The sequence below is a fragment of the Meles meles genome, chromosome 15, assembly GCF_922984935.1.
Source record: "Meles meles chromosome 15, mMelMel3.1 paternal haplotype, whole genome shotgun sequence".
NCBI classification, from domain to species: domain Eukaryota; kingdom Metazoa; phylum Chordata; class Mammalia; order Carnivora; family Mustelidae; genus Meles; species Meles meles.
Genome location: NC_060080.1, coordinates 32,167,138 through 32,183,253, shown reverse-complemented (window position 1 = coordinate 32,183,253; position 16,116 = coordinate 32,167,138). Strand labels below are relative to the sequence as shown.

Below are 16,116 nucleotides of genomic sequence, written 5' to 3'. Positions count from 1 at the left end.
GTGCTAAATAAATGTTAACGGCTGTGGAGACAACTGCTACTACTACTTCTGGCCCAGAACAGTGGCTCCCAGTCCCAGCTGCACATCCGAACTTTCTGGGGTGTTGTTTCAAAAACACTCACCGCTGGGCCCAGCTGCAGACATTCCGAGTCAATTGGCCTAAGGAGGGGCCCAGTTCAGGTGCGGTTGAGGAATTCACTAGGTGATTCTCAATGCCCAGCCAAAATGGAAACCCACCGCCCCAGGAGATCCAAGGACAAAGAAGAAACTACGTATCCTTAGCACTAGCCCATTACCAAGCAGGTGGTAAAAGGAAGAGCAAGAAGAAAACTTAGAACACCAAGGTAAGGTTTTCAAAGAAGTTTGTTGAAAATGACATCTTTTGTCAACAGCAGGTTAATGACCCGCCTAGTTGAAATGAAGCAACTGGTAAGACTTCGTAAGAGTCTTAGTAAAACAAGAGAGTTTCCCTCTGTCCACATGGCTAAGGAGACCCATCGCCCACCACTGAAAGAAGACACACCCAGGTTAACAAGAAGGCAGCCATTTAATGCAGAAATCCAGTTAACAGAAAGAGACAGAGGTTAAACAACAGGTAAAACATCGAACAATACTGCATAGTGTCACGGATTAGCTCTTGCGCGGTTGGTCTGTCTCCCTTAGGATCCGGATTCCAGGACGAAGACAGAGAGGAGACGCCAGTTGAAAATAAATAAATAAATAAATAATAAGGCAACAGAAGGGGAATCTTCCTGTTGACAAAGAACATCCACAAATAATGCACAAATATTTGGTGCTGACACAACAAAACACCCTCAGGACAAGTTCCAAAGATACCGCATTAAAACTGAACAAGCGTGGTACGATGACAAGAAAATTATACTCGCTTTGTTATGAATCCTTTAGCAAATAGAAATGACTCTCAGGTAATTGTTATATACAAACTTTCTGAAATAAATGGCAATCATACAAATTTTTTTTTCCATTGCAATTTCCTCTTTTTTCTAAACCTAGAAATGTTCCATGGCACCGCTCCCTCCGTCTCACAGTCAAAGCATAGATAGTCATTAAAGCACTTGAATCCACAGTAGTCTTGTCCGTAGAAAGGTATGGAGGTTTTGCATGATTTTTTCTATCAGTCATCCAGAAAGGGCTGGCAGGCAACAGGTTGGAATGTAAAAAGACCGTTTTGTGCTTGGGATCCCGACTTGAACTCCACTCCGTTCTTCTCAGGAGCCGTCTGCATCGTGGATGGGCCACCGAGCAGGGAACTCAAGTGTGGACAGTCATACCGTGGAGTCCCTGCCAGACTTTAGATGTGCAATCTTGGTCCGGCTAATAAACGGATAAGCGATGCAGAGACCTCCAGCTGCCACAATAAAGCCTAAACTACACCAGGCACAAAAGATAGACCAGCTGTAGCCATGTTCCACATCATCAGGCAGGCTATAAATTAGCTTTGGGAGCCGGTTCAAATCATAGGAGATGCTGGCAGCATACGTGCAGAGGGAAATGGTGCAAAATATCCCTATAAATAATGCAGAGAGAACAGAATGATTGGTTACAGTGTTGCCTGCTACAAGGCACATGCGACAGGGCTTTGTGAAAATCAGGTCAACTGATGAGGTGGTCACTCCAAATTAGTAAAGGAGCTATAATGCTCACGCTGGAATTAACTTGAATTCGCTCAACAAACATTGGCAAAACCTTTATGCGCCAGAGAGTATGCTAGGTATGGGAGGTATACAAGTAAAGAACACAGGAGCATATTCTGATAACTTGAATTATTCAGGATTATCTTGCTCGGATGGTGATGTATATTTGAATTTATTTTTGGGTTTGTTCTTAAGGCTACGAAATAAAAGTTCTATCTTTAAGGAAAAGATCTTCTAGAATCACTCACATCTAAGACCAAACAGTCGTCTTTTCCCCTTGTTCTATACCTGATCTGACACATTTTTATATAGTTGCAACATCATATAATGTCTGTTGTCCTTTTCAGCTACCATTATCATTAGTATTTGTCATGGTCCCTGTAAATAATATTTTAAATGTGTTTTTCATGTGCTAAATTATGTTTCAAGGTTCAGAGCATGACACATTGTTAAGGCCTCAACAAATCATTGTATTTTTCAATGAATGAATAAAAGCTTTGTTTTTTTCTTATTCGCTATTTATTTATTTGAGAGAGCACAAAAGGTGGGGAGGGGCAGGAGGAGAAGCAGGCTCCCCACTGAGCAGGGGCTCAATCCCAGGAACCCAAGATCATGACCCTCGCTGAAAGAAGATGCTTAACCGACTGAGCCACTCAGATGCCCAAATAAAAGCTTTTAAATGATATTTTTAAATTTAAAAGCTTTTAAATGGTACTTTTTTTTACCAACACATGTATGTATAATTATCTGTCATTCCAGAACACTAAAATCAGAACTCTGATAAAAATTTCCCAAACACAGTATTGTTAGTATTTAAGTGATGCTCCAAGGATTTAGATGCTTCTGTTCCAACACAGTGGACCCCTCCTTTGGGATGGCCAGGGGATCAGAATGAGGCTTTTGTCAGAGATGGGTCATGAAAGCAGAAATGAACACCTAGTGAAGTATTGGAGTATCCAGTTTGTTCCAAATCCTGTGCCTCTCTTCTTCATACTTTGGTTTATCCCATATACAATGGAGGTTGCATTTATTGGCTGGAAATTGCTTTGGGGATATATTGAGCATCTCTGTAGGTGACAGAGACAGATTTGGGGACTCAAAAGAGAAGGCCAGAAGTAACAGATTTCCCTTGATCCTTTTGATAGAGCTCTGGGGATCAGAAACACTAGCAGAAAAGCAAACTCAGAGAAGGCAGCAATTGGGAGGAAATAAAAACGACCTTAATGCCATTTTTAAGTGTCAGAATTCTGCTTGCTCTCAAATCACATAAAGGCACATTGCTTGAACCCTTTCCCAAATGTGCGTTCAGAGAATAAATGTTTCAAATTAAAAGGACACTCGATCTGCAGTAATTTGATATTTCCTATCCTTTGTCTAATTCTGTTTTAAAAATCTAAAGGGATTCTATTTTCCCAAAAAGGATAAAAATCTTATCTTGTGACTTCCTGCTCTAGATTATTATGGCAAATGTATCACTTTGCGTTCTCCAAAGATCATGATGGAAATAATTCTTTCATAAAGGAATGGACTCATCAAAAAATAATACTCCTCTGCTTTTTTCAAACCTTGTGAAGAGCAAATGTTCCTACATTTACATCAATGTTTCCACTGGCACCACAACAAAGAAAATGTTTATATATAATAAGGTCTTTCTAAGGAATGCTGATAATAGAACAATAAGGCAGTTAGAAAAAATTGATCTCTGGAATATCAACAGGTAAAATATAATAGAACAATGACCCAATCATAGGAAAACAACTCTGTTTTGCATTCAACTGTCTGCACAGAACTGAATGCGTAAAAGCAAGGCTTTTTACGAGTAATGTAGTTTTAATGACCTCTGAAAACTTGAGTTCAAACTAAGATTTTAAGCATCCTTTGATGTCCAAATGCACTAAGCTGAGAGGCAGGAAATGTGTATTTTGGTCCCCAGATCTGCTCCTAATCACTGTGGGACCTTGAAATTACCTAACCTGAGTCTTAGTTTCTTCATTGGGGGGGGGGGGGGAATGGGGGACTTGGTTACTGAAAACCCTTACTGTGTCAAATTCCTGTGATTCTGTTATTCCAAAATAAGGCATGGAGCAAGAACATTCCCCCACCCAAACCCCACCAAAAAGAAGAAGAAGAAGAACGCTGTGTATATACTATACATGCTAACTTTGATTTTATACTAAACGTTAATTTCTTTTTTTTTTTTTTAAACGTTAATTTCTTTAGCCCCTCTCCCCTTCCAGCTCCACAAAGGTGTTTTAGGTGAAATGAATTCAGCGGAACACCACCAGTTTACACAGAATAGAAAAAGATTATAAGAAATAAGCTAACCTAAGGACTTAACCAAAAGGATGATTTTCTCTGCCCTCGGTGTCACGAATGATTGTGCCTTCCATCTGTGGCCCTCATGGACGCTGCGCTTGATGTCACTGATAGAAATTTCTGTCTCTGACGGAGCTGCTGAAACTCCCTAAAGCTAGTCAGCGGCCCACTGCTAGCAAGAGTTGGGAAGTCATGTCACTTCGGGTCATGCTTTTTGCTACTGACCTCACCCTTAGAGCCATCTTGCGTCGCAAACCGGATTGCTCCTTCTTCTTACTTGTATCACTTCTATTTTATGGTGATATATATGCATGTCTGTGCCACTTAAGTTCTTTTTGGAAGACGGCACTTGTCAAATCTTGACAAAAACCTGCCTTATTTTCTGTTGTCTTTATGCACTCTGCTTCAGGTTGGTGCGGAGGGTTACCGTGAGCCCACAAACATGCCCCCATCCGCCCACCCCCTTCCCACAGACTCTGTCACAGGGGTGCCCTTTGGTGACGTTTTTAATTCTTCCAAGACGCTTTTGAAGTTGTTCTGAGAAAGAGGAAAGCAAGGAGTAACAAAAAAGCATATGCAAGAGTTTCTCTTTGTTAGAGCCTCACGTCTCAGAGTCCGCACACAGAGAGACGCCACAGCTATTATTTGTGGGATGGGCAGGCCTGTTTCCGATTATTACCGGGAAACATACTGAGAGGAGAGAAAGCATTGTTTCCAACTTGCCCAAAAGATTTTATAAAAGAGGCCGAACCCACTCAAGATATTTTAAAAAGGGGGGAAAAAATCCTCACTTCAAAGATACCAAGTGTGACTTAAATGAAAACATCTTTGTTGTAGCTGTATTCTTAGTCTTAGGTCAATGCTGATACTGCGGAATTCTCTCTCTCTCTCTTTTTTAAGATTATTTATTTATTTATTCATGAGAGACAGAGAGGCAGAGGCAGATGGAGAAGCAGATTCCCCACTGAGCAGGGAGCCCAATGTGGGACTTGATCTCAGGACCCTGGGATCATGACCCGAGCCGAAGGCAGATGCTTAACCAACTGAGCCACCCAGGCACACTCCTTTTTTTTTTTTTTTTAATTTTTAAAAATTTTTTTTAATATACTGTGGAATTCTATTTTAGCTCCAAATGCACATCTCCCAGTGCTCCTGTGTTTGCTTAGGCTGCCATCACAAAGCATCAGAACCTTAGGTGGCTGAAACAACAGAAATTTTCTCACAGTTCTGGAGGCAAGAAGTCTGAGTCAAGCTACCGGCAGGGCTGGTTTCTTCCAAGGCCTTTCTCCTTGGCTTGTAGATGGTGGTCTTCTACTTCTCTTTCTAATGTCTTCCCTCCGTAACTGTCCAAATGGACTCTTCTTGTAAGGACACTGATCGTTTTATAGGATTAGGGCCCACCCTAATGATCTCATTGTACCTTAATCACCTCTTTAAAGACCTTGTCTCCGAAGACAGTCACATTGTGAGGTACTGAGGGTTTAAACTTCAAGCCTAGGGATATGGGGAGGGACACAACTCAACCCATAACATCCTATGCGCTGTGCAATCAATATAGGAAGTATATTTCTGTTTCTTTTATGGGTCTTAGCAAGACTTTACTATTTTTAAATGTTAATCAGTGATTCTGCAATTAGTTATCAAGCATCTACTACATCCCACCCCAGGTCTGATCATCTTAGAGGTGGTTTAATGAGTCCTCGTTGATCACAGCTGTGATTGGTTTGGCATGGATGTGATCAGGAACCCCAGGTGTTCTTTCCAGTCCACTTGCCAGCATGCATCTCAGGGCAAGGTAAGAGACTCCCCCTGGACGAAAGTTCCACCTGGATCCTAATAGTGCTGAGCACAAGGAGTCAACAAAACCAGCCAAACAAAACTGAGTTCTATAACACATTAAGTTCTACCAACCTCAGGACGAGGGATCCCAAGTTACCCCTGTAAGACTTACCCAGGGGGGCAAGTTAGCACAGATAATGCCATACGTTTGCCAATACGTTTGCAATCCAGTTCGTGTAAGGTATGCAGCAGGGGTACAAAAAGATAAATAAGGTACCACCCCTCCACTCAAAAAGTTCAGTATCTAATGGTCCTTCATGAAGATCCATGAGGAGAGAGGTCGCCTCTCCTCCATTCTTCTCCTAGGCTCTCTTCCCTTCCGCTCATTCCCTGACCAGCCAGGAGTCTCCTGCAGTGCCCTGCAGCCAGCACTGATACTCTTCAGCCCAGCCTGAACCCCAGGCTGGGTCATGGTTATTGCCGGTAGCATCTTCAAAAGAGTGAAGGGTTACTGGTTCTGAAAAGCCCGGGATGCAACTACTTTTCTTATAATGTATTAAAAAGCTTTCCACCAATATTCTTAATTAGAAGATACAAGGATATTGCAGAATTACAGGGTTGGAAGGGATTTTTTCGGATCAGAATGGAAGTAAATTTCTGCAACCATCCCGGATCACCAACCCAATTTCCTTCCCTGAACTCCTCAAGGTGCCTGTGGCCAGCTGGCAGGCTGTAATTAGAGTAACTGGGCCCCCTCTTCTGACCATCCTCCTTTGATGTGCTTAACAGTGTGAAAGGAGTGGGAGCTGCTTCACCCCAGTTAGCCAGCTTGATAAATAACACAACTACAACACCCAAAGGCATAAACATTGATTTTTTTTTTTTTTTTCCAGTCCTTCAGAAGATGGCCTGCCCATCATCCTGGTCTCTTTGCTCTTCCAGCAAAAACGCCTCATTCTACTTTCACACAGATTGCTCGAAAAGCCATTCCTAAGTTGTCTTTCCTAAATGAATGGGCAAGAAACAGACAACACCTTAAGAAGTAAAATAGAAGATCCACAATACACAATTACTAAATCCAAAAAAAAAAAAAAAAATCCCATCTTTCCCTGAAAGATCTCAGCCATCTTATTTAATGCAAACTCTGACCTGGTGTGACATGAGGCTATTTATAATCCTTATTGATCCTGCTTAGTGTGAATATTCATATGTTTTGATGCAGAAATGTTAATGCATTTGATTTTAGACCGTGCTGAGGGTGTTAGATAATATAAGATCTATGCACCATATTTACCTTTCTAAAATAAAACTTAAAAATCCTGAATTCCAAAACACATCTGGCTCCCAGTGTTTCAACTCAGGCACTAAGGTCCTGTGGTTTTAGGTCATAATCAACGGATAACCTAGATAATTCTATATATCTGCTATAGTGGCTTTTTGGTTTTTTAGTTCCGTTTTTTGTTTCTTTTTGGTTGTTTGGTTTTGTTTTGCTTTTTCTAATGTGTTGAAGCAAAAGAAGGGATAACCGACCATGGCTGTTGACTGTCCCTGAGCTTTCTTGGGCAGCCTGGGCCCTGTCACCTTTCTGTCTGCTGTGACAGTACTCAATGGACAGCACTGCCTGGGCAGGGGAATGGATCCAGTGGAGAGTGAGGCCCCCATGAAGGGAGGTCCAAGCTGTAACTAATTTTTGAGATTCCCAGTGTTTTAAAAGATAATAAAACAAGAGCAACAGCGACATAAACATTACACTTTAAAAAGCTAACATTGAATAAATGAACACTTTCACATCTTTGTATACATAACTAAAATTCTAATCATTTGGATTATAGCACCATGGCAATCTAATACCATCCATCATCAAATGTTGATGGCAAATGCTTTCACAGGCCAACAGCAGATGAGCTGCAAGTGTCTTACCCCCTCAGTCCTCTGCCTGTACCTCTTCTATCGTGTGTGTGTGTGTGTGTGTGTGTGTGTGTGTGTGTGATCTCAGAGGTCACGAAGGCCAAGTGCTACGTTTGGGGCCCCTGGGGGATATGAAGTCCATGCCCGGCCAGGCTGGAAGGCCCTTTGTGAGGCCCCAGGGGGAAAGGAACGGGGCAAACACCAGCACTGCTGGTCCACATGTGGGTAATCAAGAACTGTCTGCAAGCAATAAGGCAGAAGGAGGAAGACTGTTTCAAAGTTTCCATTTTAACATCTCAAACTGTCACATCACTGACGCTCTTCATTGAGGGCTTGGCTAATAAGTTCAGGCGGAGAATGGAGATGCCAGCACATTAGAAGCAGCTAAGTTTAGCATCAGAAATCTGTGGGAGAGATGCTGACAAGGGCTGCTGAAGACACTTCTGCTTAATTAAAATCAATTCTTTTAACCCTTTGCTGCTCACCTCTGAGCAGCTACTGCACGTGAACAGCCTCCAGCTAATTTATCTCGGGCAATGGATTCATGTCGTTATCCGGGGTTTGCAAAGGAAAGGTAAAGGCAGTATTTGAAACCGCAAAAAAAAAAAAATAAATAAATAAAACAAACCTCTCTAAACCCAACAGTAAAGGAACAGATGAGCAGGACATAGCAGATCCGCCCACCGCAAGGGCCTGCAGCTCTCCAACATTATTGAAAACCACAGAGTAGAACAGCGTAACAAGCTTATGGTGGGAGAGTAAATGGAAGCCCAGAAAAACTAAGTTCTTTAATGGGATGATGATTGTGAACTTCTTCTTCTTTCTTCTTTTTTTTTTTTTTTAATGAGGCAAACTCATCAGTGAGATTTGATTCAGAATAAGAAAAAATTTTTAAACCACCTAATTTTTCAGGTGGTGGGAACTACGAGAGGATTTTCCCCTTTATTCCAAAAATGAAAATGTTGCTTGGCCAACCAAAGCAAAGAAAGCAAACGAACGTTGTTAGTTTGTGTCTGTTAGTCCCTTAGGACAGGTCATCAAACGTCAAGTTGATAAGTTTGGGTTTTGGGGGGGTTTTTTTGCTGGTTGTGGGGTTTGTGTTATTGTGGCTATTGTTTTATTTGTCTTGTTTTTGTTTGTCAGTTGCACAGGGTTTTTTTGTTTGTTTGTTTTTTGTTTTTAATTTATTTGACAGAGAGAAATCACAACTAGGCAGAGAGGCAGGCAGAGAGAGAGGAGGAAGCAGGCTCCCTGCGGAGCAGAGAGCCCGATGTGGGGCTCGATCCCAGGACCCTGGGATCATGACCTGAGCCGAAGGCAGAGGCTGCACAGGGGTTTTTGATGATAAATTCTGAGGATGCCTGAGCCAGTATGGCCGGAGTTACAGTCCATGTGCCGATCAGAAACGAGGGCTGAGCAGGGAAATGTGAGCCGGCAGCTGGCCACCTGGCAGCTAGCTCTCCTCCGTGCCCACCGCGGGTTCAACAACCACCCTCCGTTCATCTAAAACCAGACCGGCCCACGACCTTCTCGGGAGCTCTCACTACCCCTGGCTTTTGTGGCCCAGTGATTTATTTCCTTGCTAATAATTGTTTTATATCTAAGAGCATTCTAAATTATTTATGCATTATCCATATTAAAGTATGTTTTTAAACCATCACTAAGGCTTTCTTGTCTGTAGCTCCCCTCATTTTCCTGACAAGGGGACGTGATGTGGGCCTCTCCAGGGTTGGCGGGGAGTGAATCTGCAGTTCTTTGACACGAGTCAGGAAAATGGGCTCAGCTAATAAGAAGGGGAAGAAGATGAACAAGATTTTTAATGACTCTTATGGCCCAGCAGAGGCTCAAAGGAATCTTCTGGGCAGAAACAGGCTCTCTCTGCTTCTTTGCTACCCTGACCCACTCATTCTGTCATTTGGGTTTTAAATGAGGCACCCGTGGCTGGTCTCAGGGTTCAAATCCTCCTCCAAAACCTCAGGAACTAGAATTTTAGCCTCCCTGTGCTACAGTTATAAGGGCCTACTTAGCCAGAGTGAGCCATTTTGTTGTTTATACAGTAAAGTTAGATTGACCCTGCCACCACCCCCACCACCACCACCACCGAGGAACTTACTTAGAAACAAGTCTGGAAAACCAGTAAAATACGGCTGACCAGCCCCTGATAACAGAGCCCTTATACCAGGATGTGTCAGGTCAGGGGGAGGTAACAGAGCCCAGAATGCAAGGATGAGTCAAGTCAGGTGGAGACATCCAATCAGGAATGTGGGCCCTGCCTTTTGGGCGCCTTTTGGGTGCCAATTCTGACCAGAGTGATAGGCTAGTTCAAATAGCTACTATAGGGTGAATTGTAATTCAATTGGCCACCCGTGTATGGCCAGACTCAACCACATGGCCTTTGCTCCATAAAAGTTAGTCCGTGAGGCTGGCAGGGGTCGCCTTCTCTGTAAGAGGCAGCCCCGGCCAGTCGGTTTGGTTCTTGATGCTTGACACGAAATAAAACTTTGCTTGACCTTCGCTTTGTATCAGTCTCGTTCCTTTGACCATGGACCCAACACAGTCTTAGTGTATTCACCAAATTCTGGAAAGCTTAAGTCGGTTTTTTGCTCAGATTCTACAGGGGCCATATGATTTTGGAATGCTCTGTCAGTGTGTTTACAACGATGACCCATGTTACTCACAGGGAGAGAAAGGGGCCCATGGCCATCAGAAGGAAGGGTCTCTGCCTGTGACTTGGGTTACTCAGGCCTCAGATTGGCTGACCAGAAAGCAAAGTGCCACCTACCTGTCAACCCTGAAAGACTGGCAGACAGAAAATGGCGTCCGCCAATGAATGAGAGTCAGGTACAGCGGCCTCCAGTTAACGCAGGCGTGCGTGAGGGGCCATTAAGTGAGAAGCGCTGGCAAACCCAGTCATGGTTGTAAGGACCTATTTAGCCAGAGCGCTTCCATCCATCCGTTAAACAATAACCTTGTTTAACCCTTAAACTGTCCCTGCTCCCCTTCCCCCAGGGGACTTAATTAAAAACAAGTCCCAGAAACCAGCCCCAGGTAACAAAACCCAAATACAAGGGTGGGTCAGGCCAGATGGTGACATTCAATCAGTGGAGGGATGCATACTGCCTCCTAGCTACCAAGGAGTATGGGCCCCGCCTTTTGGGCACCTTTTGGGCGCCAATTCTGACCAAGGTGATAAGCTGGTTCAAATGTCTACTACAGGGTAAATTGTAATTTAATTGGTCACTTATGTGTGACCTAACATGACTGTGCAGCTTTCTCTGTGTCTTAGTTTCATTGGCCACCTGTGCGTGGCGAGGCCCAACCACATGGCCTTTGCTCTTAAAAGCTAGTCTATGAAACAGAGAGAGGTCGCCCTCTCTGTTCGAGGCACGGCCCCGAACGTTTGGTCTGATTCTTGATGCTTGGCGTGGAATAAAGCTTTGCTTGACCTTCGCTTTATATCAGTCTCGCTCCTTTAATCACGGACCCATTATTGTGGGACCTAACAATGGTCACTTGAAAACTGAACTCCAGAGAGGCAGAAGTAGGCTTGTTCAAAATGGCTGCATATCCAAAGTCATCTTAGCTCTGATCCTGAGTATGCTTGTGAAACTGTGCGTTTGGCATTCACTAATCACTAATACGTTAATTTTCATTTTTGTGAAGGAGCAGAAGGAAAAGATTTCTTCCCTGTCGCCACCTTTAGTATTAGCTGTGAGCTCAGCTCCTGACTCCTTCACTGGCTAATCAAAAAGACCACAGACATGTCTCCACACACCTCCCCCTTTCCAATGCCCTGCTTTAAGATCAAGTGTCTCTTCTGCTTAAAACCTCCCCGTGGCTGGGGTGCCTGCGTGCTCAGTGGGCTAAATGCCTGACTTTGGCTCAGTTCAAGATCTCAAGGTCCTGAGATCAAACCCCACGTCAGCAGGTCGTCAGCTTGTCCCTCTGCCCCTCCCCCATGGCTCATTTTCTCTCTCTCTCTCTCTCTCTCTCTCTCTCTCTCAAATAAATAAATAAATCTTAAAAAACAAAAAACAAAAACTTGTGGCTTCCATTACCCTTAGATTGAAATCCAAACCACTGTCTGCATGTCCCTGCTCTCTAGCCACACTGGTTGGTCTTCTTTCTGTGGCTCAAAGCACACCAAGGCATCCCTGTCTCTAGGGCTTGGCTTATCCCTAAGCACACTCCGGAAAGGGCTGCTTTTCACAATTCAGCCTGGAAATCGCCACCTCAGCAAGGTGTTCCCTGGGCCCCCTACTCTACCTTGTTTGTTTTCCTCACAGCTTTTATTACCATCACACCTTATTGTCTCCTTCTCCTCTAGATGAAAATGGAGAAGGATGTTGTCTCCCTTATTCATCGTGTCTCTAGTACTTCATGGAGTGCCTGGTACATACTGAGTCCTCAAAAACTATCTGTGAAGTGAGATGAATGAATGTTTTGTGTGTAAAAATGACCCCAAAGACACCGTCATTAAGAGAAGTATTTGGAGTTGACTTTCAGCTCGGGCAGGGGGGTGGTTTTGAGGATCACTCTCTCTCAGGCCACGCTCCTGATAAACAATGGCCAATGCTCCTGAAGAGTCCAGGCCAGGGCTAGGGCCGGGCTGCAAAAACCAGGTCTGTATTAGGAACACTGTTGTTTTCTTTAAATTCTCTATCACCCACCAAACCCAAATGACCCCTGGCTGCTTTTCTCGCAGGTGCAAGGAAAATTAGCAGAGCAAAGCTGGCCGGCCACACGCAGAGCAGCCTTCCCTTCTGCCCGGAGAGGTGTCTGAGGTGTTCAGCGTACCTGTCATGAGGAAAAGGAGTCCGGCCACATGTTGGGTCAAGCTTTCCTCCCAGAAGAAACTGACCGTGGCCACGATGCAGCCGCAGAGCAGGACAGCCACCGCCATGCCCAGGAAGCCAGCCGTAATTCTTCTCAGGTCTACTCTCGTTGTACAGACATTCAGAATGGGAAGCAGAAAGAGCAGAGTTATTGAAAACTAGAGAATGAAGAGCTTTGCATACATTGCAAACACTAGTCAGTGGCACGGGCAGTTTTGGGGTCTGCAGGCTTGGGGTGGTTTAGGGAAGTCTCTCCCGAGGTTTCCCACCAGAAGATAGATGGGGTCAGAGTCTACCTTCCCTGCGTGCACAGAGACGTCTGCACCACGCAGAGAGCAGAGCAGAGGACAATGCCCGAGTAAACCTGGCTCATAGATAGCAGTTACTTAGGAAACGGAGAGCTTAATATCTCCACTTTCGTTAAAAGAGCAACGGGAATGCAGCTTACCACCGCTGGAGTGGCTACGCTTAGCCCGGCTTTGGAGAAAGAGCCTACAAGCTATGCTGCAGGGAAATATGGTTTTATCTGAGCACCACGGGTGCCAATTATTTTATTTGTCTTTGTCATAAAGACACAATCGTGATCCTTAGGACAGAAGCCCAGCTCCTCCCCCACCTCCGAAGCAAAACCAAGACATGGACGGACGACATGGACCCAGACATATTTTCACTGTGATCGCTGTCCTAAAGCAGCACTCTGATTGCCCTCCCTCTGCTCTTTTCCTTCTTCCATTTCCTTCCTTCCCTTTTTGGGGGGAACAAATTGAGTTTTATAAAAATTGTTATCTAAATGTCTGTGATCCTTCTTAAAACAGTAGATCCCAAGCATAGATGGGCTGCCCCAGAGGCCAGTCAACAGGTCTGGGCCCACATGGACCATTCCTTTCTTTCAAAGGGGTTTCTCATTTCCAGCTCAGAGCATCTAAATGAAAGCCAGTTGCCTACAAGAGGAAGAATAGACACCTCAGGCCAAGGGCGGTGATCTTTTAAAGGGACTGAGTTTAATGTTAAGAGAATAAGTCATTTTGCGACATCCATATCTGAGCAGGGGAAATGTCGTCATAGGTCAGCCATTGTTGTCTCAATTTCCTAAATTCCCTGCGGTTTAAATAGTAGTTCTATTGTCTACAACCTTTAAAAGGCGAGAGGTTCAGATATAATCTACATGGGATTTGCATTAGTATCAGTCATGTTAAGCTTATCTGGTAAACCTGGTACACATCTGCAAATGTGACGATCTTAGAAAGAGCTATGCATGCAAATGCTGAAAGTGTCTTTCTGTCAGAACCTCAAAAAAAGATCAAGAGAACACTCAAAAACTGCCTTGCTGGGCAACAGCAAACCACAAACTCCTCGAGTAAAGAGGTGAGGTTCTTTCTCTGGCTCCTACATTGATCTTTTTTCACCGGTCTTAAAACCAGTGACTACAGGGCTTTCAGGACTGTTGATTAAGACAAAGAACTCCAAACACACTCATAAAAAATTCAGGTGTAAGAACACTAGACAAAACTCTAGCTTAAATCTGCTGAGAAATCCTTGTTAAGATCAGCCAACAAGAAAGAATTTTCAGGAAGTCGTACCATTAAGAAATAAGCCACATTTCAGACAATGACTTTCCAAAGCCTAAATTTGCCAATCCTAATATGTATAACATGAGACCACGGCTAAACCAGTGTCATAAGAACTTCCAAGTCCGTGTTTGAGATTCAAAACAGAATCTTTGGATCTGCAGATATTTCCTCACAAAATGAGATTCTGCTTGGTTTTCTGCAGTGGTTTTGGTCACCAAACAAGATCCCCAAAGTTCTTGCTGTTTTCATTGGAAAATGATGTTGACCTCTGACTAGGGTCTAGTTTTTTTGCTTTCCTGAGTCACCTATCACCTGGCAGCATGAATGAGCAATTTTCTGGTAAATATCAGCCCCCTTTAGTGTTACATTCTAGATTTTCACATTTTCCTGACAGTGGAAAAGAGTGGTTCCCATCGTCGAGACATCCTCTGATGATAGACATCCTCTAAGAAAATTACAACATACACTCATAAAGATATTTTAGCAGAAATACCAAGGCCTGAGGTAGACATGGTGGCTAAAATGAATATTGTATAAACAAAACAAAACTGAGAGTACCTAAGGTACAATATCCTTGGTTTACTAAGACTAGTGGCAGAACAGGTCCCCATGCCAGATGACCTGGTAAAGAAAAGATGCAGAAGGCCATTCGTGTACGGAGGCCATTTGTATACAGATGCCACCAGGGCAGAAACACACACCGCCCTGTCTCACAAAGCCTCAGGCCTGATTTTCAGACATTCCATCTGTAAACAAGTTGTGGAGCATAGTGAAATGACTCTCAGAGTCTCTGACCAAGTTGGATTGGGCCCACAGGCCCACAAATGCTCAGCACAACATCTCTCAGTTCAAACCTGAGAGGGCTGGTGATAATACTTTTTGTTCAGAAAGACTCCATTTCCTCTCTGACCCTTTCCCAGAAATACTCACGAAGCAGGTGCCATTCATCTTGCTGAATTGTCTTGGTTAAATTGAAAGGAATGTTTCGTAAGCGGATTGGCTGAGAAAAGTGGTACTTGATAGCCGTGCATCTCTGTGCAATACCTTGAAGGAAATAAGAAATGGGATTTACTAGTCGAGGCATTTGTAACACCATTCTGGAAACCTACGGCAGAGTGATGTGTCCCTAAGCTAGGTTGAATGGGGGAAGGGATAGGAATCTCTTGACGACTCGCAGTAACACAGGCAAGTCAGAGCAGTGAACACCTAAAACATGACATGATTTTTTAAATCATGCTTCACTCTTGAATGTGTTAAAATTGATAAGGATCTAAACTCTCCTAGGTGTTTTTTTTTTTTCAACACTGAGTTTGTGTTAACTAAACACAAAACTCCACAAGGAGAAATGGCCCAAAAGTATACAAATGGTTGGGGGAAATCAATTTAAAATTTTAAGTTAACCCAGATAAATTACATGAGTCTGAACTTGATCCAATCTCAAGCTCTCAAATGGGAATTATCAAAAAGATCAATAAGAAGTGTGTTATTTGGAAACCAGAAGACATCATTCCATGAAAACAACCTTCCTGTTGGTGGTTTAGGTGGTGATTCAGTGACCAAAGAAACCTCAACAGGCTCTTTAACCCCAGGGCAGCTGATATATTTTCCTTAACACAAATTTTACTGACCTAAATTCTGGTCCCCAAGAGAAAGAGTAATATTAAAGGTAGAGAGGGGGAAAAAATAAAAATAAAAGTAGAGCGGAGAAAGAAAAAAAAACTCTCCCACAAGTCCTAGGTGCAAAATTTTGAAATGGGCAAGAATACCCATTGCTTTATCTGGTACCTTCTTCTACTCTCCCTCCCAACCCAGGCTTTAACTGCAAAAATAAATATGAGTTTATGTTTCCCCTTAAGTCTTCTGAGTCCCATGGTTCAGCCTGAGTCCTATGATAACCCTGGCAGCAACTTTAAAAAAATAACAAAAAACAAAAACATAACAACAACAACAAGAACAAAAACAAAAAAACACCTCACAGATGCAAATAAAACTCTAATTGATGGGATTTGATGAACTATAGAAATAAAGTGAATTTTTTAGAGGGAGAAACTA

General features: G+C 43.3%; 1 protein-coding gene across 2 annotated transcripts in view; it reads right to left on the bottom strand.

Annotated features, from left to right (window-relative positions):
- Nucleotides 1-528: 528 nt before the first annotated feature.
- The window catches only part of TMEM178A (transmembrane protein 178A), a 50,034-nt gene continuing 34,446 nt past the window's right edge, over nucleotides 529-16,116 (bottom strand). For both annotated transcript variants that reach the window (XM_045978746.1, XM_045978747.1), the window contains exons 2-4: nucleotides 14,995-15,108; nucleotides 12,456-12,593; nucleotides 529-1,528 (exon numbers count right to left, since the gene is read on the bottom strand). In XM_045978746.1, coding sequence (XP_045834702.1) covers nucleotides 1,287-1,528; nucleotides 12,456-12,593; nucleotides 14,995-15,108 — 494 coding nt within the window. In that variant the 3' untranslated portion in view covers nucleotides 529-1,286. The remainder of the gene's footprint in view (nucleotides 1,529-12,455; nucleotides 12,594-14,994; nucleotides 15,109-16,116) is intronic.